The 27568-nt window shown below is 35.5% G+C and overlaps 1 protein-coding gene across 6 annotated transcripts in view; it reads left to right on the plus strand.

Annotated features, from left to right (window-relative positions):
* The first annotated feature begins 6990 nt into the window (after nt 1–6990).
* Nucleotides 6991–27568, plus strand: part of RAB28 (RAB28, member RAS oncogene family) — a 152332-nt gene continuing 131754 nt past the window's right edge. For 2 of the 6 annotated variants that reach the window (XM_020993195.2, XM_020993191.2), the window contains exons 1-3: nt 6991–7249; nt 11954–12050; nt 17464–17552. In XM_020993195.2, coding sequence (XP_020848854.1) covers nt 7013–7249; nt 11954–12050; nt 17464–17552 — 423 coding nt within the window. In that variant the 5' untranslated portion in view covers nt 6991–7012. The remainder of the gene's footprint in view (nt 7250–11953; nt 12051–17463; nt 17553–27568) is intronic. The other 4 variants (XM_020993178.2, XM_020993211.2, XR_002325848.2 and 1 more) reach the window with 3 other exon arrangements.

Here is a 27568-nt window from a genome sequence, read left to right on the forward strand (position 1 = left end):
TTTTATGTTTTGTTTTTCCTATTAGAACATAAGCTCTTTCAGAATAAGAACTGTCTTGTTCTCTTGTATTTATATATTCAGAATTTAGCAAACTGCCTGATACATGGTTCAAACTAATAAATATCTATCTAAACAAGGGAGTAATAAATGACAAAATGTGAGAGTTGGAAGAGATTTCAATGCTTACCCAAGGAATAAATTGCCCAGACAATATCCCTGACAAATTTTCATCCAATTCCAATTTAAAGGGCTTCAGTGACAGGTCACTCACTATCTTACAATACCATGAGGTAAGGCAAGTCACAGGTTCACAGAATACAGAGTTGAAAGGAGTCTTGGAGATCATCTCATCTGATTTCTTCTTTCTAGATAATTATAGAAATGACCACAAAGCAGTGTTCTGGGTTTGAGGAATTTTCTTTTCAATTCAATTCCATAAATATCTATTAAGTGCCAACTATATGTGCCTACTATGATAGCTGCTGGGGATATAAAGTAAAAAATAGCAAGAGGAGTTTATATTCTAATGGGAGGCTATAACATGCAAGAGTAAATATAATCTATACGGAAAATAATATAAAAGTAGTTCAAGAGGAAGAGAGTGCTAAGAACTGGATCAGGAAAAACCTCATGTAACTGACCTGTGAGTTGTGCTTTGATGGAAGCAGGCTAGGGACTCTCTGAGGTCAAATAGTGGAATATATTCCAGATATGGGGACCACTTGTGCAAAGACTAAGAGGCTCTAGTCACAGGCATTGTCATCTCACATCTGCAACAATTTCCTAATGAGTTGTACTGCTTTTAGTTTCTTTTTTATCTTATACATAGATGATAGAGTAGTTTTTATTAGATGTTTTCACCCTATCACTTCTCCATTCCCAAATTTACAGTAATTATTGCTTATTGGATCAAATCTAAACTTAACCTAGAATCAAGGTCCTCCATAATTAAGCCGCCAAAATCTATCAATCTTTATTTCTTGAAACCTGTGGGCAAGGATTAAGTCCAGGGTTTCACCTTGGAAATTCCTCACATAAATCAGAGAGGTTAATTTCAGAGACTAGAGAAGTGGTCAGTGTCTCCTGCTCACTTCCCAACATATAGCAGTAATTTCCCAATGGATAGTTATGTAGTAACCTCAGCAGACTTCAACATGGAAGGGATATTCTCTAGATGTGAAGCTTCTTCTATGCAGTTTTTCACAATTACTCAAAACTGACATACATTCAATTTGGACATGACAATTATCTCAATGTAGCCAATATGCTCAATACAGATACTATTAATCATCCTGGGAATGATATTGGATGAAGCTAGTATTATTTTATTTGGGGCAAGGAGTTGGGGGGAAGCCTGTACAGTACAGCTTTTCACAAATCATGAAGGAAGAGAAAGACCTGAATTTTTAATAGACCACCTAATAAGTGGTTATGATCTACTTTGAAGAAAACCATTAATATGCAAGCAAAAAAAGGTTATAATACAATATACTTATTATAAGTGTTTCTTCTATTAGGAAGGGGATGTAAGTTATACTGGTGGTTTTAAGTATAAATTTAGCAATAAATAAATTCAAATCCAGGGCAGGGACTTTATCACTTGGCTTTGGTCCTACAGTGAGAAATTGATACAATAGTGGTTTTTGTTTGTCCTTCGTTTTTGAAGAGGACCAGCGACATCACGAAATGGTATCTTGCCTTGTTCATAAATTGAAGTGAGGCAGAGTTGCCCAGTGTCATCAGCCTCACTATCTCTTTAGAATTATTGAAGCTGAGTGGCAAGATAAAAGTCAGGACAACTGTGGATGCCCTTGGCTCTTTCAATGTCTGACCAAGCTCTAATTGCTTCACAGTAACTGCTTAGTCACCTTCATGGCCATTGGAACAAATTGTTCTCATGAACCCATTCTCCTGGGGAAAGTCTTTACATGCTTGGGGTAGACATTCCCCTAACTCATTGACAGGTTTGAGGACTATTGGTTACCCTCAACTGCCTAGACAATTTTACTGGGGTATGGCCCCTGCACATGGTACAGTTTCTTGGAGCCACAGGTGAGAATTAAATGTTAGGTGGACATCAAAGGTATATGAGCAGCTCTGAAAAGTCTTGGCAAGCCCTCACACCACAGATGCTAGTCTTCCTAAAACACCCCATCTACACCTCATTAGTGGTACATTGAATCCAAAGGTAGGCTGCAGCAGTCACAGGTTCCTGACCAAGAGAAAGGCCACCTATAACAAGAGGTTCTGAATTAGCTAAGGTCATATAGGTAGTAGGTAACAGAGCAGAACTGGGATTCAAACAATCTTCTGATTGCAATTATGACACTCTTTCCCCTTCACCACATTACCCTTTCTGTTTTTGGTAACTATTTTTTTAATTAGATTTTTATTAATTAAATTTTTTTTCTTTTACCAAAGAGCCATAACTTATAACAAAGATATTTTTTTAAAATCAAAAAAGAAAATGAAAACAGCAAAACCAATTAATACATAAAACCTGACATTATATGCTATATTACACACTGCTATATTTCCTACTTCTATAAAGAGTTGGGGACGTAAGTATGTAATTTTGCAACCTTTATTTTCTATTGATTCATGGTTGTTCTTTCCATTTACGTTGTTGAAGTCATTGTATATATTGATTTCTCGGTGCTGTTTACTTCCCTTTTCAGGAGTTCATGTAAATCTTTCTATCTATGTCTATATATTCATTGTCTATGTATTCATCATATTTGTTGCTTCTTATAGTATAGTAATACTCCATTACATTCATGTACCATAATTTGTTTTTGCCATTCTCAGTCAATAGGCATATACTTTGTTTCTTTGTTATGACAAAATATTGCTATAAATATTTTGCTGTACATGGAGCCTTTCTGTTAGACAACTCTAATTGTTAAGAAATGTTCTTCCCTATTTGAGTTAAAATGTGCCTTCTTGTAACTTCCATCATTTGGTTCTAGTGGTAGCTTTGTAGAATATACGTAATCCCATGTTTTTTTTTAATGCTTTAAAAATGTAGATATCATTTCCCAATATTCCTCCCTCCCAATAAAACTGTCACTTATAACAAAGAAGCACTAATTTCTTTTCCAACTTGAAAGCTACCATACCCATCTAGACTTTTCTTCTTAAGGTTAAATAAGTCCATTTTTTCAACTGATCTTCCTATAAGATGGTCTCTAGTTTCACGGAATTACAGAAATTGAAAGTTGGAAGGCACCTCAGTAGCCATGTACTATAACCCCTACATGAAAAGAATCCTTACCATAATATGCCCAACAGTGGTTGTCTTTTGCTTGAAGACCTCTGAAGGAAAATACCACCTCTTGAGGCAGCCCATTTCACTTTTACACAGATCTGTCAGGAAATTTTTCTTGACATCAAACCTAAATATGATTCTTTGCAACTTTAATCCTTGGTTTCCAAGTCTGCTTTACGGGACCAAAGAGAATAAGTCTAATCTCTCCTCCATGTGAAAGATCCTTCAAATACCTGAAAACAGCTACCATGTCCTCTTATTGAGTCCCCTCTTCTTCAGGCTAAATGTGCCCAGTTTCTTCTGGGAACTGAAGAGTGTCCAGTTTATCAATGTACTTCTTAAATAGCGGTGCCTAGAATAAAACACAGCATTCCAGTGGGACTATCATCTCCCCTATTTCTGGTAGCAATGTCCTTAACACAGCCCAAGATTGTGTTAGTGTCCTCACCACGTGGTTGGCTTCCTATGGATGTACTCCATGGCTTATGAGCTTCAATGAAGCTCTCTGGGGTTCCTTTGGGATTTGGAATAAGTCATATTTTTCATAGCTTTACTTGACAGACCTACGATAGTTCATCCTTGAGGAGCAACTAGGTAATTGGTAAAGTGGAAGGGCATAGAGATATGGGATTAAATAATTCAACAAATATTAAGTGTTTACTGTGTGTTTAGTACTGTATCAGGTGCTATGGAAGATACACAATTTAGATAAAACAAATAATTTCATGGAATCCACAGTCTAGTTGGGGAATGGCATCAACAAAGAAAATTTACAACCTAAAATATTACACGAAGGGCACATCAGAGAACTACCAAACATTTTGTTCATTGTTCAGTCATTTTCAGTTATGTCTCACTCTTTGTGACCCCAATTGAGGTTTTCTTGGCAAAGATACTGGAGTGGTTTGCCATTTCCGTTTCCAGCTCATTTCACAGATGAAACAGAAGCCAACAGGATTGTGTGACTTGCCCAGGGTCACAAAGCTAGTAAGTGTATGAGTATAGATTCAAACTCAGGGAGATGAGTCCTCCTGACTCTAGGCCCTATACTCTATGCACTGTGCCATCTAGCTGCTCTACCCAGCATTTAGAGCTTTTTCGAATCTAGTTCCAGTCTCCTTCCCTTCATGTAATTTTTGGTCTAGCCAAACTGGCTGACCAACTCTTTCCCCACATGTGACATTCCATCCTGACATTATGTGTTGCATAGATTATTCCCCCCTTTCTGTAGTGCACACCCCATTCAATGCTCTCTTCCTTTTAAGAATCCCTAGTAACTTGTTCCAGAGCTTGGCTCAAGCCCTGCCTCCCACATGAGGTCATTCTTGATGTTCACAGGACGAAGGCCTTCAACTAGAGTATACCGTATTTACTTTGTTGCTTATTTTGTATTTACTCAAATGTGCACATGTTGTTTCCACGGAAGGGAGCGAGTTCTATGCTTGTCTCTGTATCATTTGGGTCTGGCACATGGTAGACACTCAATGGTTGTTGTTTAACTGAGTGAAAGTACCATGCAAAGGCTGAGGTGACTGGCCAAGCCCTTAATCTAGACAAGTCGTTCTCAAATTATGGTCCAGGGATGCTTGGAGGCCCCTTTTAAGGGCTCCTGAGGTGAATATTATTTTTTATAGTCCAATCCTCCTCATTTTGCAGGTTAATAATAAACAATAACAATGACAAAATATCTGTGTAGTTCTTTAAGGTTTACAAAGTGCTTTCTTCACAAAATCCTGTGAGGAAAATATTGCAAAAGCTATCCTCATTTCACAGTGGGGGAAACCGACTCCTGGAAAGCAGAAGTGATTTGCCCAAAGTCATCACCTCTGAGACATACTTTCCTCATCTGTCAGACTGAGATGTATTACCTGACTTACCAGCCCATTCATGCCTACATTAATAGAAAGAGTATTGGATTTAGATTCTTAAAGTTTGAGTTTTAATTCTGGCTCTCTTACTACATAGGTAGTAACCTTTGTGAATTCAGACAAGTCATTTCCTTGGAGGGTTGGACTTTCAGGGATTTCTAACCAGTAAGGCTGTGATAGTTTACAAATCCATGTGTCCACCAAACACCACAGTATTGCTCCTTATTTGGTTTCAGTAAAATATGCAGTATTCATAATATCCATTGTTTTATGTTATCTATGGTTTTATGTTATCCTAGTTTCTTTCTTTCTTTTTAGATTTCAACATTCACTTTTATGAAATTGAGTTCCAAATTTTTTTCTCCCTCCCTTCCCTCCCCAAGACAGGAAGCAAGCTGATATAGGCTATACACGTACAATTATTATTATGTTATACTAGTTTCATTTGTGTCTAATAGGAAAAATCTGTTATGTACCTTGAAACTTTTTACAAGCATGTTTTTGGAAGAGTTTCTGTACTTGTTGCTTGGAAATCTAGGTCCACAACCACGAAGGAAACAAATCTAAGGCTTAAACTTTTCTTCCTTCAGGGAAACTTTAAATCTCTGAAAGTGGGGAAGCAGCACCTGACATTTAAATGCCTAAATACATGTAAACATTTTCTGCAAAATGAATAAATGACTCCTCAGCATACATATTACTCTTTTACAATTGTGTCTAGATGTTGCTGTGATTAGCAAAATGAAAAAAAAACATTAAGTAGCAGTTTTTGGTCATCATGTATTTTCTCAAACGACTGATCTTTGTTTTGCTTGTAACAAAATTTCAAGCTACTATTATGTTGGGGGTGGGGGCATTTTTTGAACTTAAAAAAAAGCAATGGGGTTTTAAAAAAGGTTGATAAACAAACTAAATGATAATACTTTTTAAAAAACTAGACCTAAGATTTCATTGATACAGGAACTCCCTGAGGAAACTCCCACTACCAGAGCAGATCAGTATTTGCTCCCTAATTTAGAGTTGCCCGGAGCAGGGAAAAGTTAAGCCTCCTCAAACTCCTTGTTAGAGTCAGGCTTTGAACCTAGATGGTCCTTATTGGAAGACAGACTAATTTCTCCTTCCATACTTAACCAACAACTTCTCCTTTGAAACTCACCATCCTACAAAGTTGATACTTCAGGCATTATTGTACCCATTTTACAGATGGGGACACTAGATTTGGAGTTGAGAGGGCAATCAAATTCCCTCTCCCTCCCCCATTCATTCAAAGTCACAGAGGCAAGTAAGCATCAGAGGAAGAATTTGAAAGTAGGTCCTCCGACTCGGTGGGGGGGCTTTTTTCCGACATCCCACAAAATTCCCGCAAGGGTCCTCTCTCCTCACTTAAGGTGAAGTTGCTTTCCTTTTGGTTCCCGCCATCTCTTTCTTCTTTAAAGATCTTCTTCCAACGCCAGTTCGCTACCTAGCAACCGCCCCGCTCCGCCCCGCCGCTAGGCTGTAGGGCTAAGACACGCCCCTCCCCTTCGTGTGCCCTTTCACCTCCAGGTTCCTTAGTTACCAGAGCGCGGCCTCGGCGTCCTCGTCGTCACCGCCAACCGGCCAAACCATTAGGGTTTGAGACTCTTCAGAGTTAGGAGGGGGACCGCGGAAAACTTCCCAGCCAAACGCTACTGCTTCTCCTCCCCTTCCACCTCAGGCCTCCTCTAACTCAGATTGAGGCTAAGTAGGACAGAACCACTGTTCTTCTTTTTTCCCGTTCCGTCTTCTTCTAGGCTCACGCTTCTCTCCCCCCTCCCAGGCCTGCGAATGGTTCTTCCCCCCCAGTGACAGCCTCTTGAGCCGCTGGGGGAGGGGGAGAGGGGGCGGGTGTCGGTGCATGGGGGGGGGCTCAACATGGCGCCCGGCGAGTGATTCGCCCCGGATCCCGCCGGTAGTTGCTGAGCGCCGGGGGGGGGGGCCCTCCGCCCCAGCGCCCGCCGGCCCCCGGCAGCCCCCGGCTCGCGCCCCAGCCGGGGGCAGGCCCGCTCCCCGGGTCACCATGTCCGACTCGGAGGAAGAATGTCAAGACCGGCAGCTCAAAATCGTCTTGCTGGGCGACGGCACCTCTGGAAAGGTCAGTCTGCCCGGCCGGCCCGGCCCGCCAGACCTTCCCTCTCTCGCTGCGCGCCGGCCCGGCCCGCGCCGGGGCTCCCCCTCCCCCCAGGCCGACGCTCGGCCTCCCTCCGCCCCTCAGCGAGCCGCGGGAGCCCGGAGATGGGGGTTGGGAGGAGGGTTCGAATGTCGCCTCGGGCCGCGGGGCAGCCTCGGGCTGGGAAGCTCTTCGAGTCGCGGGCTCTCCTGCACTGCGGGAGCGGCTTGGGCTGGATGGGCTCCGGGGACTGTCCGGCGCCGAAGATCGGGGCTGGTGGTCACCTGACACTGCGAGGACCCTCGAGTGGCCCTCCTCTCCCCCCTTTTAAAAAAACTTCTCCAGTCTCATGATTGTGGAATGATGGAACGACTGTCGCACCACTACGCACCCGCTGCCCCCGCCTATCAGACCCTTTGGTACCTCCGCTTTCCCCAATGTTTTGGGCCCCTTCTATCCTCCTCCCACCCACCTCTTCCTCTCTGTCCTTATCTCCTGCCTTTCCTCCTCCCCGTCCTCATCTTCCTCTTGCCCGTTCTCACCCCCCTCCTCCTTATCTCCTTCCTCTCCATTTCCCTCTCCCTCTGCCCCAGCGTCATTTCTTTTCTCATCTCTCTCCTCCCCAACCTCATCCCCTAGTCATTATCTTCCCTGTCCTCACCTTCTCCCCATCTCCCTCTTCTCCATCCTCATCCCCATCCCCCCATCCTTATCTTTCTCCTCCCCACCCTAATCTCTCTCATTTTCCCTTCTCCCTTTTCCCATCTCCTTTCCCTCCTCCCCCTCCCCCTCCCTCATGTTTTCATTCTGCTAATAACCCTCTTTCCTCCTTATGCCTGTGGACTAGCAAGTCAACACCGGCTGTAATACCTAGGGTTCACAGCTGGAAGAGACCTTAGAAATAATGTAATGCAGCAGACTCTTTTTACAGTTGTGGAAACCGAGGCCCTGAGAGGTCACTTGGGTAGTTAAGAGCACTGGAATTGCAGCTGATTCCAGCCCCACTGCTTTTTTCACAGACTCCACAGTGCTTCCTTTTAGACTAGAGTATTAGCCCTTTATAATGTTCCCAAGCATGATAAATCCTTAATGCGCCTAAATCCTTTCTGCAAATGTTTCATGACCTGTTATCCCCACTATTTACCATCCCTTCCCATCCCTCCCTTAATGATTATTACCCCTTTCTAAGAATGAAAAAAAAGTATTTTGGTGTTACTTTTGGAGTTTGAATATTGATTGCTCCTTTGAGGAGGTCTCATTTTTACCCCCCTTCCCCATTCATACAAAACGTTATAAACTCACCTAATTCCTAGATTACTTTACCAACCCCCTAAGTCGTCGGTTTTTAGAACTGAGGTATGGAGATTAATACGCCCTGCTTATCAGAAAGTTGTTGGGAAAATGACTTGGAAGGCCATTTCTTCTGTTAGGTACACATTTACATCACTATAAATGGAATTATTCCCTTATTGACCTCAGTTACATCTTATCTGTTGCATGGCCTTGTCATTTCATCATTTATGATTTTCTCCTTCAGTTAGCAATTATTTTAATTTCCTAATAGTATTTGAAGTTCTGGTTTCTAAGAGGAGTATCTGCTTCTAAATATGATAATATTTCTTTCTACTTCTCACACTTAGAATTCTTATATAGAATTGTAGAACCTGAGATCCCCCGAATGGACCATCACATTCAACTCTCATTTTACAAATAAGGAAACTGAGCCTGAGAAGTGGAGTGACATATTCTCTTTTTTTTTTCCTTGTGAATTCCTAATATAACTCTCTTGATCTCTTATCCTTGACTTTTTGGTTATATCCTAAACTTCTTAATGTAAGAACTCTTTTTATTTCATCTTTGCAGTCACAGTGCCCAGCATATTGCCCTGAACATAGTAGGTACTTAAATATTTGACTAGAATTCGTGTCATATTTCACCAAATGTTTTTTCTTCATGTCCAATCTAGTCCTCATGTAATTTGTATAACCCTGTTAGGCCATATTGTATTTCTTCCATTGGCTTTTCTCAGATTCTTTTTGGAAACAGGATACAAATAATTAGGAAAAAAAAAGATTATCAGCCTAGTCTCCTTCCTGTTTGTCTCATTATGCTTAACCCTTCTTTTTTGAACACCTTAATTTTTCTGCTTATATTAGCTATAGCATTTTTATAATAATACAGTGGTCTTTGTACCGGCAGAAAAGCTAGCATGCAGCTATTACTTAAAATTCAAGAGAAACTTAGAAATATATTTGGGAGGTGGAGCTAACACTATTGGAAATGCAACTTAAAGACTTGTGTTTAGGAGTAGAATACTGATAATTATGTACCATCCTGCTTTGAGTTTAAACTTATAACGTTTCTTAAAATTAAATTGCCTCATTGTATGTAGGTGCCCCCTAGATAAATTAAGTATAGTGTCTTTTGATTATTATTAGATTAGATTAAGATGTAAAGCATCAAGTCAAAATGTTTCAGTTATCAGTTCAAATTGTTAGAGAAAGGTGTTTATACCATGTCTCCTATTAGGAAGTTATGGGCTGTGAATCACCATTCACAGTGGCATGGAGTTGTAAGGGATAGACATGATACTGTTACAGATCTTTTATTGAGAAATTGCCTCCCACTGACGCAACTGACTTGTCTTCTAAACAAGATAGCAGGAAATGAGATGTCAAGTATCTGTATTAATATTCCATGTGATTCCAAAAGCTTATCATTTTGTCAGTTTATGATCAGTCTCAGTCTAAATATTGGCTGCTGTTAACTGCAAATGTATGAAGGTAGGCTTTAGAGAGTAGTAGTCAATTGGAGTGTCTTTTTATAGGGAGAAAGGGCCTTATTGTGCATTTTTCAATTTTTATATTTTTTGACCTGACAGGGGTGCTATGACTCTTAATAAATAGCTATAGTGAATTTTGAGGACTTTGGATGAAAATTACATACTGTCAATGAAATTCTTCTGATGCAAAATCAATGTTGTTGAGTTTTTCTTTGATTTTTTAAAAGGTACTTTAGCTCAGTTTATGTATTGGGCTTTGTGAAATTATATGTATATGTATATGTAATACATGTTTTATATGTCTATACATATACAAGAAGTAATGATTGAGTTATTTTTCGCTGAGTTATTTTACTGCTTTTTTTTTTTGCCGTAAATTAGTTTAATGATATAGTTGAAGGACAGATGAAAACAAGAAATGTGTGTCTAAGGGATATTTAGCTTAATTCTTTTATTCCACATTAACTCATCAATTTTGATGTTGTAGTTTTATGATTCAAGTAAGCAAGAATATTTTTATTTTGTAGTGAATCCTTTTTGATATTGAAGACAGTGGTTCATTTAAAAATAATTACTGATTGTTTAACTGTTTACAAAACTAGCAGTTTAAAGTTTGAGAATAATCTTTTATGCTCAAAATATTGTAATCTGTCAAATGGAATTTAAGGTGCTTTTGTTTAAATGTAACTTCCAGTACTGAACTTTGGCTAAGTTTTCTTTACTAGTTTTGTACTTATGTTGTAATTATTTATAATAAGTTCTGTGTTAAAGATATTTTAATTTTCTTTAATCTAAGAGCTGACTGTTTTTCCACAACTCTGGGGAAATGCCTTGTATAGAAAAGGGACCTAGTGAAACATTGCTTCTGTTCCCCCCCTACCCTTATCCCTCTCCATTTACATGATAAATTTTTAAAAAGTTTGAGTTGTTCTAACTGACATTAGAAGGTTGATTAATTATTCCTGGATTTATTTTAGAAATATATCTGCTGGTAGAGAACTCCACATTCTTTGAGGCTGCACATTATGATTTTACCTCAATAAGTATAGTTGTACATATTTTTCTTGTCACACATTTCTTATAACTGGTTTAGTACAGTGCCCAGGACATAGTAAGAGCTATATAAATGTTAGCTCTTCTTAATTAACAGCCTAGGAATGTTATAATCATTGGAATGGGAATCAGGTAAAAAGGTATTTGTTGTCATTTGCTTTATTTTAAACTAAGAGTAAATGTATTTTCTGAGTTTAACAGATTTTTGAAAGATTAAAAAAAATTTATTCTATTTTTATAGAACCAGCAGTTTTAAAATATATTGTTTAACTAATTTTAAATTTTGTTCATGTCTTCCTCATATAGATCAAATAAATTATTTTTTCCTTTAAAAATAAAGAAAAAAATTTAGATTTTAAGAGAATTTCCATATAAAGATTTTCCTACTCATCACTTACTATGTTATCTTACTCATAGCCAGGGATGCCAATTACATTCTTGAGCCTTTAGAAATGATATTGAGAATTTTTCATGGCAGTTGCTTTTTTTAGCTGGTACTTAGGTTAAATGAGATTTATATCTCTAATCTTATTCTTGTTTCCTCCCTTAATTAAATGTCTAGAATCCTATTTTCCTGCAAAGAGGAATTGGTTATTATCAGGGGACTTTTAGAGATTTAAGAGGCTCAATAGTGTTGTTCTCACTAATGCTGGCAAGTGAAATTTACCAGGTAAGCATTTAAGCTTGCTCTTACCCTGTCAGTGATTGGAGATACTTAAAAATTGCTCCTTGGCTTAATAGAGGCATAATTGCCAAGATTGTTTAGTAAGATTTTGTACTGGACCTGTGTTTAGGGTTTGAAGAACATACAAACTAATTTTGATTTTGTGCATTTACATTTTATTTCTTCATAGACCTCCTTAGCTACGCGGTTTGCTCAGGAAGCTTTTGGGAAACAGTACAAACAAACTGTAGGACTGGACTTCTTTTTGAAAAGGCTAACATTGCCAGGTAAGGGAATATATAGTTTCAATATTGAGAGTGATAGATACCGTAGCATTTGCAGGGGGGGGACATAGATCAGAAATGTGTATAATGGTTGCATTGCTTCTGCACAAAAATTTAAATATAACTAAACTGCTTAGCTTGGGAGGCATGCTTTCATCAGTCTTTCTCAGTTTGAAGACAAGCACCTTGGGCATGATGTTTATGAGCTAGTTTTATGTTTTTATAACATAGTGATCATTTTGTACAAGTTAAAGGATGAGAGCTTGTTATAAGGCATTTTCAGAAGGTTATCTAACTCATATTATTTTTAATAAATACTTAAAGAGTTTAGGAATACAAGTTTGCATGTGAAAACATTGGGAAAGATGATTTCTTTAAAAATACTTTTTATTTTAGGTAGTCTGTACTTGTATTTTTGGTTGGGGGATGCTGAAGGGGAAGTATAATGTAGCTTTGGAACCACTGTGCCCTAATATGTGAATGCTGTTTTATGCAAGGCAGCATGAAATTGCTGGCATTTAATAGACCACTAAAATTTAGGGTCCCTAGGCACTCATAAAAATACAGTTTGAGCATTCAAGATGTTTCAGTTCACGATGCAAAGAAACTATTTAGATGCCAGTTAAGCACACCGTGTGGAAAATGCGAAGAAATAATAACAGTGGTTTCTACTTTAAGTTTGTTTCTCAACAATTGGAGATTTAAAATAGACTTTGTTTAGTTATGATGGTTTGGTTGTGCATTTGAAAGTATTCCATTAAAACATTTTATTTTGGTGAGCATGATGAACTGCATCCTCCTTCCATATATTAATGCTATGGGAAGATTTAAGTAAAATTTGCAAATTTAACAGCATATTTGCTATACAGGTGATAGAGTTGATATATTAATTACACTGAAAATCAGGATAACTTGAGTGAAATATGTTAAGTTTTCTCTGTTTATAAGCTTAAATGCGTTTGATGACAAAGTACTGGTCAATTGGGGGTATTCTATACATTTTGTTACTATTATACTTCCAATAAGATTTATCAGCATTTTCCCCAGGAAAAATAGATTGTCATAGTGGTACAACATGAAAAAGAGCACTCTGTTCTTTCAGCTTTGCTCTTATTCCATTATTGTTCTGTGAGAGGTTAATAAGAATTATTTGAATATTTTGTTCATATTTTAAAAAATCTGAAAATGACAATATAATTTTGTTTTCATTGTTCCCATTCTCATGGACCATAAGTACAATATGCATAATACTCAACAGCAGTCACTGGTGGAATGCATACACAAATCACACAGTATGCCTGCTGTGAAATGGTATTTTTACAAAGGATTCCCCCCCCATGCCAGCTGTTGTATTAAGAGCTTCTGTATGTACAGTATTTAGCTGTTTACCATTCCTGTTAGATTGGAGAATTTCTTAAAGTCTCTGTCCTTCTTTGTCATTTTATTATTAATTCCTTAAAATTTTTTTAAACCTTAAGAGCTCAAAAGAACAGTTATCAGCTACCTCTAACAAAAAGATTTTACACTTTTTGCTGGTTTTTCTATTTTTCTATATATTCACATATGTATATGTATGTAAATGAAAATGTTATATTTATTCTGCAGCAAACTAATATTAGAAGCATTTTTTTGGGTTTCCTTTGACTACTCTGTAAAATAACCTTTGACTATTTACACATTTGTAGACGTATAGCATGCATTTTGTGTCTTAGTGTAATATCAGAAAGTGCTTAACTTTAGAGTCAACTTTAGGAAATGTGTACTCTTAGTGAATATATATTTTAATTTTCCTGATTAAGCTTTTGTTTTGATGGGCTAAGTTCCAAAGGGGAAAAAAAAATCTTGTGTTGTTTTTTTCAAAGCCAGTCAGTTTCATGCTACTTAATGGGTACAGATTTCAGCAGGAAAAAAATAGTTTTCTATTTTAATCTGTGCAATTGAAATGAATATATTAAGAAATTTATAGAGATGATAATGTATTTTTATAGTTCACTTATAATTGTATTTACCTTATCAGCATCAAAGTAAAATATTAGATAAATGTTTTTATTATTTTGCTAAAATATTACATGGGATATAGTGAAAATCTAATATAACTAAGTATAATAAGAACAAATACAATTTGTTAGAATTCTGATAAAGCTTTTGACTCTCCACTCTCCAGCAATTACAGTTCCTCTTCATGTAACTTTTTCGAGTCAGCTACTTTCTAAATACTGATCTATTTCAGTTTATTTCATGATCCAATGTGCTGTATAGTCTGGATGCAGCCACTGTGCAGATCTCACTGCTTAAAATAGTGTATCTGTTAGTCAGAGATTCAGCTGATAGAACTGCTTGAGAGCCATAGTCAAAATACTTTCAGGAAGGTTGTGGGTACAGCCCAGTAAACAGGATTCTACTGTGAAAAGGATTTTTAAGTCTTCAGTACTAGAAGTGGACAGACATGTGTTATCAGTTCCATCTTGACTTTGCAGCACTTTAAGTAAGATTAACCAAAGCACTTTTGACAAGATCATTGTTTTATCCTTTTGGCGGCTTTAATTTAAAGGGAAAGAAACCTTGTTACTTGTTTTCTCCTCCCTCCAACCCAGCATAAATAATTTCTTACAAAAAAGGATGAAAAAAATTATTTTCGCCTTAAATCTAGTTGTTGGCAATTTAACTAAAATTCTTTATTGATAGGCAGTTTCAGATGAAGTGATTAGGAGGAATGCAAGAACCAAACCACTAAGGTTTTGCTCTGCAGTACTGAATTATTTTAATATTAATTTTTAGTTTTATAGTTCGGAAAATGACCAGTTAATAGAGAACTTTGTATGTATGTTACCTCGAGAATGAAAATTAGTATTCACGTGAACCTCATCTTTTAAATTTTATTTTTTACCTCACAGTAATTTCTCCCCATTTTATTAAGCACACATTTTTAGTTCTTTTTCAAAATTAGCAAATGATTTAAGAATGTGGAATGATCTGTGAAGTTGAATGTTTATCTTTTACAATTACAAGATATCAGTTGTCAGTCTGCTTATCAATAGCTGTTCATATTGAATTAATATGAGATGCTGCTTATGTTTATAAAAACTTTATTTGGAAAGCTTTGATTTTTTTCATCAATTGTGTATGATATTGGTATGATTTTTAATTAGGTAGTGGAAATATATACATGAAGATGGTAATCCTGAAGTCACTGCTTAATTTGTTCAAAATATTATACGTATATGATTCCAGTTATGGTAATTAAAGAACATAACCCAATATTTTTGGGTGTGGGAATAAAGGAATAGGGATTTCTTTCAGAAATATTTCAGTGAGTATTTATTAAAGCTTTATGTAAAAACACCTTTAAATTATTTGTTAATAAAATACCATTTCCCCAGTAAGATTACACAAATTATTCTCAGCTATTTAGCAAATAACTGAAAGCATTGTCCGTGTAAGCAGCGGGATTATGAAAATACTGAGTTTAACGCTGGAGGTGGTTAGTGCTGTTCGATCACAATATTTACATCATCTGTATGGAAAAAAAGTTGTTTCAGCTTCAAGAAATGAAAAGATTTTTGGATTTTTTTTAAAGAATCATTTTATAGATGGGGTAATCACAAACATTTTATTCTGTGGTTTAGACAGATTTCAATCTTAATTTATGTTTTCTTAGTCATAGATTCAATGGTAGAATCTTAATAGTTTTTGGTTACTGCTCTATGTGTTTTGAATGTGTGTTGAATGTGCCTGTATGTGGGAGTGATGAAGGGTGATAAACTTCAGTAGCTCTTATTAATGCTAATGGAAGTTCCTCAAGTAAATCCTCTGCACATTGGCCAGAGAACAGACTTGACTATGTCTAAATAATGGAAAGATTGTAATATAAACCCACAGCACTCATAGTTAAGGCTAAAACTTTGCTTAGGACTCAAATATTAGGATTTTTCTTATTTCTGCATTAGTATGAGTTGTCTGAAATTTCTGTTGTAAACTTGAATATCATAATTTTATATTCTCTAAGTTGTTTTACATGGATAAATTTTATTTATCATAGATTGATAAATCATGGAACTTCGTGATATCCACTTTAAAAAAGTATAATTTATATATTTAGTGTACTTTTATTCCTGGTTTTCCTGATTTTCATATGAGTCTAAAAGGTTTATTTGTTGTTGGGGCTCATTTTGAATTTATGATTTGGAATATACTTGATTTTTTTGTAGATGCTTTGCTCAGTTTTATTAACTGATATAATTTAGTGAATAGGCAATTCCTGAATACATGTTAGGGAAGAATTGTGATGCTATAAATGTGTTGCTTGCAGCTTTTTATACTCAAATATCCTATCAATTCCTATTGCATTTAAGTATTGCTTTTCAGAACACTAAAGTGTTTTTATGGTTGGCCTCAATATAATGGACCATGTGTATAGAGCAGAGAGCTGACTATTAGTAGTATTATATAAGCCTCTTAGAGGCTGCATTCTAGTTATGTTTCTGAATATGTGATTTGATGATGAAAAGAAGAAACTTGTAATGGATTTTTGTTATAGTACGGATCTTCATTTTTGAGTGTTATTGTCAAACATGTTGTTTTATTGATTAAATATTCTCTGAAAACGTGAATTTCTGATTGTCATGTCAGTCATTTACTTAAACCTTATGATATTCACATTAGGAAAAAAATCATATATTTTAGTACTGCTCTAGAAACTTCTACTTTATATTTTTGTAATGTATTAATATTCAGTAACTATGAAATTCAGAAAACAGAATATGTTTTTTTTTGTGTATTCTCTTAGAACCAACGACTTTTTGACAGTTTCTTTAGTGGAGTTGAGGTATATTACTGTTTTGCTCGATGTTACTGAAGATTAAGGAATTAACAACTACAAAGTTTCCATTTTTATTTTCTATTTAAAGTGTTTTTTATATCATAGAAAACATACCTTATTGTATTGTTCTGTTTTTCTTTTTGGGGCTTTTATTTTTTTTGTTCTTTTTTTGAATTTTGCACATATATATGTATGTGTGTATGTATATAATGTGTGTGTATATATGTGTGTATATATATCTATATATCTGATTTTGTCCCATTTATAATATTACGTTTTTCAGTAGGCATGAAGTTTGGTGTGATGTGAAGAATTTCTTAAAGAATTAAAATTTCCTTGATCTTCCCTGTCATTATTTTGAGAGTATTCAGCTTCATTGGATTGAGGCAAAGGTGTAAGCGCACAAATCCCTACCATGATCTGTTATGACAGATTTACCCCAGAACTTCAAATATCTGATCTTATGAGTCTTTAGGCTAAGAGGGAAATTGGACTTAGTATTTACTGAAGATATTTATTATTCCTTTGGAATTTGGTCAATCCAAATGCTACTTGTCATTTAATTTTTGCTCAATTTTATATTTATTTTTGTTTCAGGAAACCTTAATGTTACTCTACAAGTTTGGGATATAGGAGGGCAAACAATAGGCGGCAAGATGTTGGATAAATATATCTATGGAGCACAGGTACAGTAAAATAGTGAAACTTAATAACTCGTATGACAGTGAAAATTTTGCTTTTTAAAAAATTATTCTTAAGAGGTTTACTTTTTTCAGAGAAGAATGAAATTTTATCAAGACATTTCATATAGATTTGTGTACAGATCTTTTCATTATGTACAGTAAAATGATGTTGAAAGTAGTTTGTTGGTGTTACGTATTATTAGTACTAATGTATATATACCTTGTATAGCTTTCACATTGTATTTGCTTTTATTTCAAGGCTGTTGTTGAGAAACTTAAATGTTTCTGGATTTTCATGAGTTATAATGAATATAATCTTCGAGAACATGTGGTCCTATTCATACCCTTTGCCTGCTGCCCCCCCCACCCCCCCACTCACTCTCTCTCTCTCTCTCTCTCTCTCTCTCTCTCTCTCTCTCTCTCTCTCTTTCTCTCTCTCTCTCTCTCTAACTCTAGTGGCTTTTTTTGCCTCCAGGATCAAATATACAGTCCTCTGTTTGGCATTCAAAACCTTTCATAACTTAGCCCCCTCCTACCTATCCTATTTTCTTACAAACTTACTCCCTGAGATGTACTCTTTAATCCAGTGACACTGGCTGTCCTCCATGCTTGGAATCCATTGCAACTACTGATCTCCTTGGCTTCCTTAAGTCCCAGCTGAAATCCTACCTTCTACAGGAAGCCTTCTGTAGTCCCTCTCAATTCCAGTTCCTTCCCTTTTGGTTATTTCCTAGCTCTCTTTGTATATATTTGTTTGTATATTGTTTCCTCCATTAGACTGTAAGCTCCTTGAAGGCAGCAACTTGTATTTTGCCTCTTTTTGTGTCCTCTGTCTACGTGGCACATAGTAGCTTGATAAATGTTATTTGATTGATGAGAGTAAATAGGTGGAAGAGGGTACTTAAGAGGGATCCTACTGATTAAATTTAGAAAGTGAATAAAGCTGCAAGGAAAAAAAAAAGGAAGCTTCCATTGAGTCAGCAAGCATTTATCAAGTACTTACTGTGGGCCTTCGATTCTGCTAAGCACTGGGGCAATAGAAAGAAAGACTAAGAGAACTTATATTCTAATGGAGGCCACAATGTGTACGTAAGTATGTATAATGCTATGATAGCTTACTAAATACTGGCAGATATATAGAAAACTAAAAATTTAGGTCTTGTATGAGATTATTAAACTAAGTTAAATGTATGTTAGGACCATGTGTAGTAGAGCTACATATATTAATGTATTAAGTTTACATGTATATTCAATCATTTAGCAAGCTTTTATTGTGCTCAGCATGAGAGAACAAGAAGAAAGGCAAAAACTATCTCTCAGGGAGCTTACATTCTAGTGATGGAGACTACTAGTAAATAACTAGGTACATATAAGATGTATACAGAGGAGATGGTAACCTGAGAGGTGTTTAATCTTATACTAGAAATAATAAGAATCATTATATTAATAACAAGAATGCATTGCATTTTTACAGTGCATTACAGTGTACCAACTGCTTACATTTACTTGTTGTGAAGGAAGAAAAAATTATTTTTTAATAACTTCATTATGCCAAAAGCTACCTTTCTGCCTTGTCTGGGTTGATACAAATAACATAAAAAAGTATAATAGTGAAGTTCTAAATTATTTAATTATAAAACTTTTCTTTTTTACATTTAATCCCAAATTTGTGTGTTCATTGTATACACTCTGAAAAATGATGTCTCATGTATGTTTGGGCAAATTGCTGCCAATTTAAGTTCTTAAAAATGTGGCCAACTATTGGGTAGTACTGTGTACCTGTTATGGTAGTTTTATGTTGAATTTATCTTGAACACAAATGGTCTTTAGTAAAAAATGATCTTTATTTTTTATCAATTATTAGGTTATTTGAACAGGCTTTTTCTTCTCTCTCCTTTTTTGCTTATCATATAATTTTCTTGAATTTCAGTTAGTCATATCTTTTTCAATTCATATAAAGAATTGAATGATTACATTTCCTTGGGATCAAGCCTTTAATTACCGGTGATCTCCAATTAATTCTTTATTGAAGTTTGGTCTCTAAAGTAGGACGACAGTCCTAGTTGGGACTATGAAGAACCTACGTGTAATAAACATACTTTGTTACCTGAAGTTGGAAGCAATTTGAATTTCCACATATTATTCATAAGTACACAATTAGGTCTAGTATATTGATCTTCGTAGACTGGGTACTTGTGAAATGCTGTTGCCTCTATAAGATATAGAGAGATGAATTAAATATGATATTAAAGCCATGTCTTGATTTTAAAAACTATTTCCACCTTTTTGCTTTACAGAAGTTATACTGAGCATCTGTGCATTAGTAATTTTAGTAATACTGTATTTAGACTTGAGTATAGTAACTCTTTTTCCCTTAGCATCTTTTATTCTGTTATCTATTTGGAATTTCACTGAAAAATCATTTTGCCATTTTTCTTGAGTAGTTGAGTATAGAACGCAGGATAATGGTTCCCATATAAAGGACCTACTTTTCTGAAAAGCTTGCAAGCTAATCGAATGTATCTCACATTGGTATATAGATACTTCATTATCGCTATTATGAATTTCAGAATTGGAAAGGATCTCTTCAGTCATATATTCAGTGCATACCCTTTAAAAAGAATCCCTGTTATCATATTTGTTGTTGTTACTGTTCAGTTGTTTTCCAGTCATGTCTGACTCTTTGTGACCCATTTGAGGTTTTCTTGGCAAAGAATGGTTTGCCAGCTCATTTTACAGTTGAGGAACTGAGGCCAATAGAGTTAAGTGACTTGCCCAGGTTTACACAGCAAGTAAATGTCTGAGACTAGATTTTAACTCAGAAAGGTGAGTCTTCCTGACTGTACTCTATCTACTGTGCCACCTACTTGAGATAATATAAGTCCAGTGCTTTGCAAACCTTAAAGAGCTATAAAAATGGTAGTTATTGTTATCATTATCATCATTATTATTGTTTAGCAAGTGGTATTATATTTGTATTCCTACCACCTAGCACACAGTAGATACTTAATAAATGCTTGTTAATTGATTCGTCATCCATATTCTGTTTGAAGCACTACAGTGAGGGGGAATCCTCTAACTTTTGAAACAGCCCATTTAATTCTTAGTTAGTTTTAATAGTTAAGAAGTTTTTCCTGACACCAAACTAATACATTTTTTTTCATCATGAGTCCTTTGAAATTGTTTTGGATCATTGTATTGATCAGAGTAGCCAAGTCTTTCACAATTGATCATCATTACAACATTGCTATTACTGTGCATAATGATTTCCTGGTTCTTCTTATTTCACTTTGCATCAGTTCAGATAGGTCTTGCCATGTTTTTCTGAAACCACCACTTTTGTCATTCTTATAGCATAATATTATTATATCACAATCATATGCCACAACTTCTTTAGCCATTCCCCATCTGATGAGCATCCCCTTGATTTATCATTCTTTGCTACCACAAAAAGAGCTGCTATAAATATTATTGTATATGTAGGTCCTTTTCCTCCTTCTTTGATCTCTTTAGGATATAGACCCAGTAATGGCATTGCTGGGTCAAAGAGTATTCACAGCTTCACAGCCTCTTGGGCACAGTTCCAAATTGTTCTCCAGAATGTCTGGACCTGCTTACTCCACTAGCTGTTCATTAGTGTACCCGTTTTTCCCTCATCCCCTCTAGCATTTGTCATTTCTGATAGGTATGTGATAGTTGCTTCAATTTGCATTTCTCTAATCAATAGTGATTTGGAGTATTTTTTCATATTACTACAGATAGCTTTGATATCTTCTGACAACTCCCTGTTTATATCCCTTGACCATTTATCAATTGGGGAATAGCTTTTATTTCTATAAATTTGACTCAATTTTATACTCAGTATATATTTGAGAAATGAAGACTTTTTTTTTAAAAGGCAGTTGGAGTTAAGTGACTTGCCCAGCATCATGCAGCTAGTACATGTGCAGTGTTTGGTCTAAGGCCGGATTTGAACTCAGCTCCTCCTGACTTCCGGGTTGGTGCTCTATCTACTGCTCCTCCTAGCTGCCCTGAAATGAAGACTTAATCAGAGAAACTTGTAAAGTTTTTTGATATTAGTATGGTACCTTTTATCAAAATGTAGTTTCCCTGATTATCTCTTTTAATTAGGTCTGTTTTTGCTTTTGCTTTATCTGAGATCATGATTGCTACTCCTGCCTTTTTTACTTCAGCTGAAGTATATTAGATTCTGCTTCAGCCCTTTAACTCTGTGTATGTTTTTCTATTTCAAGTGTGTCTCTTATAAACAACATATTGTTGGATTCTGGTTTCTAATCCATTCTGTCTCCTTCCATTTTGTGGATGAGCTCACACTATTATCATTCACAGTTAGGATTACTAACTCTGTATTTCCTGCCATCACATTCTCTTCTGTTTCTTCCTCTCACTCTCTCTTTTTATCCTGTCCCTCCTCAAAAGTCTATTTTGCTTCTAGCCATTGTCTCCCTTAATCCACTCTCCCTTTTACCATTCCCCATGCCCCATCTCTCTTTTCTCATATCCCCTTCCCTTTCTGTTCCCTATTGGGTAAATTAGAATGAGATTTGTAGGAATTGGAGTGTGTAGAAAAACACTGGATTGGGAATTAGTAGACCTAGGCTCAGGTTCTCATTTTTTCACTTACTGGCACTATAATCTCAGACAAGTCACTTAATTTCCCTGAGCCTGAGTTTTCCTCATCTGAAAAATGAGGGAGTTGGACTGGCTGATTCTAAGGTCCATTTCAGCTCAAAATCTATTACTTAATTTGCCTACTTGTGAAAGTTTAATTTGTTAGCGCAGAAATTTCTTTAAACATTTTTTTGTTAATATAGAAGTCATAACAGAGGGACTATATATATATATATATATCTAATGACATATAACATGAAAATTAAACTTCAATACGTTTTCTTCCACTTAAAATCTAGAATCTACTTTAAAATCATACTTCTAATTGGATTCTATTAATCACATCACTTCAAATAATTATTTTTTGGCTGTGTATAGATGCATTGTACCTGGTATAGCTGTTGACATCTAGTTAGGTACTAATTGGCATATTGGTAGAAATTTCCCATTTTTCTTTCAGTCTTTGAATTCCAAAAGAAATACCCATCATTTTTATCATCCATGACATATTGTGGAGGAAATAAAGCAGTCTATTCCTATACTCTGGGTTGGTTCCAAAAGCAATGATTATAAATATTGATGGATTAGAATTAGCACGATCTTTGTTCGAGTACTTGGTCTGCCACTTACTGTTTGTACAATCATGGATGAAGAGTGCAGGATTTGGAGTCAGAAAATCTAGTTTAAGATCTCTTCATATTCAGCTTTACTAATGTGACTTATCTTCTCTGGGACTCAGTTTCTTTATCTGTAAAATGAAGAGGCTGGACTAAGTGATCTCTAAGGAACCTTTTAGCTCTAAATTCCATGAATGAATGAATCTTATTCTCTTTTATAGGTGTAGAGTGTGTGTGTGCTCTACTGTTTGTGATTCAGAATTTCTGCCAGTAGAGGTATTAATAACTTCCTGTGAAGTTCTGTACATCATCGTTGTATCAGAGCCTCAGAACACTAGAATTTTGAGTAAGCATTTTTAATAGTTTTGGAAAATGGGAATATGGAATATCCCAAAAGTCTTAATGCAGTTTTCAGCTATTAAAACTTAAGTATTGTGATAAGGAAAGGAAATGAGACATATAATTACTTTTATTAATAATACAATAGCGTATCTCACTGCTTTCAAGAGATTCTATGATAATAAACCCAATTTTAAATATAAAGAATACCATTTCTGTTTCTATCCCTGCCCCTCCATCCTACTTTTTAACTCCTGTTTTGTAATATGTGTGTACATCCATGCACACAAACATATCTGGAAAATTGTGAGAACTGGGATTATATTAGGGACATTTTGGCTTTTAGAATAATGTTTTTGAAAATGGTGTAATATTATCTGAATTTAATAATGATCAGATCTATTTCTTGTACATAGATGTTCTAATTTATCCTTATCAGTAGTAAAGGTAAGTGATATATTTGAGGAGTGATTAGTAACTAGACCAAGGAGTCAGGAGTAGAGAAAGCTAGTTTCTTAACTTTCCTGTTGAGCATTCATTTTATTAGACAACACTACCTTATATGTAGTGACTTATACTTGATGATCCCATATTGCTTCTTATAAATGTATTTGAAAATTTCAGTACTATGTGTATTGCTTTTTCCCTTTATTTTCTTAGCTACAGCTGTCTTAATTTGTAAGTTCTATTAGTCTGAAAAGAGATTATGGAAAGAATATTCTGAATATTAAAGTATTGTCAACAAGGCCCTCTAGAGAGATCAGATAATTGTCTTGGCCATATTAGAGTATTTTTGAATTATGGTGCAAATATTGTTGTACAGAAATCTTATATGAATGCTGCTGCTACTGTAAGAGGTATATTAGTGAAGTCACCGATAAATCAGTTCATGAGCATTTATTAAGCACTTCATGTATGCCAATTACTATGATTAGTGCTGGGGATACTAATGGAAAAATGACACAAAGAAACTTTTGATTCTACTGAGGTCACAAGGGTTGTACCATGATTATGTTAACTTTTGGATTCTGTCCTAAAAGGGTTTTCTTAAGCATGTGTTATACTGATGAATTTATCTTCAATTCTTTGAAAATTATCATGTATTTCTTAGGTATTGAAGAAATCACCTAAATCTAAGTATCAAGCAGGAGAGTTAACCATAATCTACAGTGAAATTATTTCCCTTCTTGCAGTAGAAAGAGCACTAGATTTTTAATCAGAGTACCTGGGTTTTAGTTCCAGATTTGTCAGTTATTACTTGTGACCTTAGTAAGTTAACTTTTCTGGGCCTCAGTTTCCTCATTTGTAAAATGAGTAGGTTGGATTAGATGACTTCTAAGTTCCCTTCTAACTCTAAACATATGAATCCTCACAGTGCTTTGTTTCCCCCTCTCCTCACCACTTTTTGCCCAGAGAGACTGAGCGTTAGTAGTTTATTGAGCCATTTCATTCAACTCAGATTGGATTAAACTAAAATAAATAAAGAGATATATTCTACTGAGAAACAGTGCTAAAAATTGACATATTTACTGGTTAGATTTCCAGATTTTAAGTTAACTTAAAATTTTCTAAGAGTTTCGAGAAATATGTTACAGGCTATTTTTCCTAGTGGTTAGGAGCAAATACACAGCTCATAGTGTTTAGTGCTGTGTAACTTGTGGCTAACAGGCTAATAACAAACCTCAGTTGGGATGCTTCATTTTGGTAGCCCTTTCCATTTTGGCATCTAAGTGGTTTGCAAATACTGCCCAACTGAGTAGCCATAAAACTGGTGAAGGAGAGTCATTTGTAAAGTGGAACACAACTGCTATTGTGTGTTAGTACCCCACACAGATGCATCTGCTGTTTTATCACCAACAAAAGAATTTAGTACTTTTATAGTAGTTTAAGATCAAATCAATCCAAAAACTTAGTTGTTGGAGACTCACCTCTCTTTTAATACAAATTTTTATGTATTTGGGGTTTTGCCCCTATATAAGTTATTCAGTTAAAAAAAATTTAACTTAAATATTAGTATTCTTTTTTCAAGGTGCCGTTGATGATACAAAGTATAATGCACACCAATAAATTAAAAATAAATTAAATATCATATAAATTGCATATTTTAACTTGCATTTTTACATAAAACTAAGCTAAATTATTTGTGGATTATGAATGGAAACTGTTCCTAGCTTGCTGTTTTGGAAAGAGAATTTTTTGCCATCAACAAGACTAAATATCTGTGAACACATACTAATAAAATTTACATGAATATTCTAGGTAATTCTCAAATACACCAGTACTTCTAAGGCAGTGATAAATTATTATTGTTAGAAATATGAAATACTTTGATTTAAATGTGTTTTATTGGTAATTAGTCCTAGCTTTGTTAATAACTAGCTGTAGTAACTTACCTAAATTACTTAGCTTCCTTGTGCCTTAGTTTCCTTTTTCTGTGCCTTATGATCTCTAAGTTATTTTCCGATTCTTAAATTCTGTGAACCTGTGTTCTCTGAGGTAGGTGGGAATAAAAGGAATGATGGTTTATCCTAGCTTGTCTCCTTTGAATGATAAAGCTTGCTATTATTGGGAGGCAAGGTGGTGGGAAAACTGATGGGCCTGGCTTTAAATCTTGGCTGTGTTATTTATTGTCTGTGTGATTTTGGGCAAATCACTTCTTTGGGCCTCAGTTTCTTCATCTGCAAAATGAGGGGGCTAAATTAACTGCTATGTAGGACTCCTAACTCTAAATATTGTGATTTTTTTTTGCTTACTTGATTTCTGTGACAGAGGTGTAGCTGGATTTTTTTGGTGGGAAAAAGTCAGCATAACCCCAGCAAGCAATAAATACTTGATAATGGAATCATTGGTTCATTTATCTGCAGTGCTAGGTATTAGAGAGAATTGACATTTTTGATGTTTGTTTTAATGGCTAAAAGCCATTGGTATCTAAGTAAGTATCATCAGATGTTCAATTTGAGTGTTGTGAAGTTTGATATTTTATTACAATAAGTCTTAGGATAGAGATAGGACTGGACTAATGATTTCACAGATGTAGGAAACTTCTAGGTAAAGAAACACTTCTAGTGCAGGTCAGCATCTTCTCTACAACTTAGAGTTTTAAAGAATTCTAGAGCACTAAAAGTGATTTGCCTAGGGTCACACAGCCATTATGTATCATGAGTCATATATCAACTGGATTGCTTTATGTTGTGGAGACCATTTGTTTTTCAATCAGCATCATTATTCTCTTTGTGTTTGGAGGTATCAATACAAAATGAAGCATAGTATATGAATGAACAAATGCTTGGTCAGGTAGATGTCTGGATCTGAATGGGGGGGTGGATTTCTCCTTCTTATCTTATGCTCTAACAAGTTCATAATGCTGCCACAGAAACATTGGTTATTTAGATCAGTGGTTTTTCAGGCTGTACCCCCAGGGTTTCAGGAAATATCTCTAGTCTGGACATTGTGATCATAATGGATATATTTTATTTATTTTCTTACCTCCAGGTCTTACCTTATCCTGACCAGGGGTTGATTTTGTAGTGGGCAAAAAAAAAAGTTCAGTGTAGAAGGGTTCCATTAACTCAAGAGTACAGTGCAAAGTATGTGCTTAGTGGTGGAATTGCTGGCTCAGAGAATATAGTTTGCAGACTTTTGTTCCTGCATACTTCCAAATTGTTTTCCAGAACAGTTGGACCAAATCATGCCATTTGGACCAAATACATTGATGTCTCTGTCTTAATGGGCAAATTAATGAAAAACCCAAGAAGACAACTAGAAAAGAGATTCTCTATTCCCAAGAACTGCTAGAAAAGCTAAAGAGCAATTTGGCAGAAAATAAATGTATGTTACATCTTGGGCACTGATGTCTCATCATCCTTTAAACTCTATTTCAGCCTTTATCATCTTTGCAAATTTCAATATGAGGGGAAATCTTGGAATTGTTTTTTAATTTCTTTTTCTTTTATTAGTAATTTGGAGTATTTTTTTCATTAATGGCGTGTAATTCTTTTGAAAAATTTGTTCCTTTCCATTGATTACTTATCTATTGGAAAATCGTTCTTGGCTTTGTGTATTTATGTCAATTTCCTATATGTCTTAGATAACTTTTATGTGAAACATTTAATTCCAAGATTTCCTTCCCCCCCACTCAAAAGTTGGTTACAGCCTAGGTTCATTGATTGAATTTATATAAAATATTTTAAAATTTAACATAATCAAAATTGTCTAGTTTATATTTTTGTGATCTCTTTCTATTATTTGGTTATGAAGTCTAGCCTTAAGTCCAGATCTGCAAAGCCATGTTCTTCCCTTCTCATCTAATTTTAAAGGGATATAAAAGTTTATTTTTAGGTCATTCAACTTTTTTTGTGTTGCATTGCCCAAGATGTAACATACATTTATTTTCTGCCAAATTGCTGTTTAGCTTTTCCAGCAGTTCTTGTA

This window comes from Phascolarctos cinereus, unplaced genomic scaffold (genome assembly GCF_003287225.1).
Source record: "Phascolarctos cinereus isolate Bilbo 61053 unplaced genomic scaffold, phaCin_HiC Scaffold_9;HRSCAF=440, whole genome shotgun sequence".
Classification (NCBI taxonomy): Eukaryota; Metazoa; Chordata; class Mammalia; order Diprotodontia; family Phascolarctidae; genus Phascolarctos; species Phascolarctos cinereus.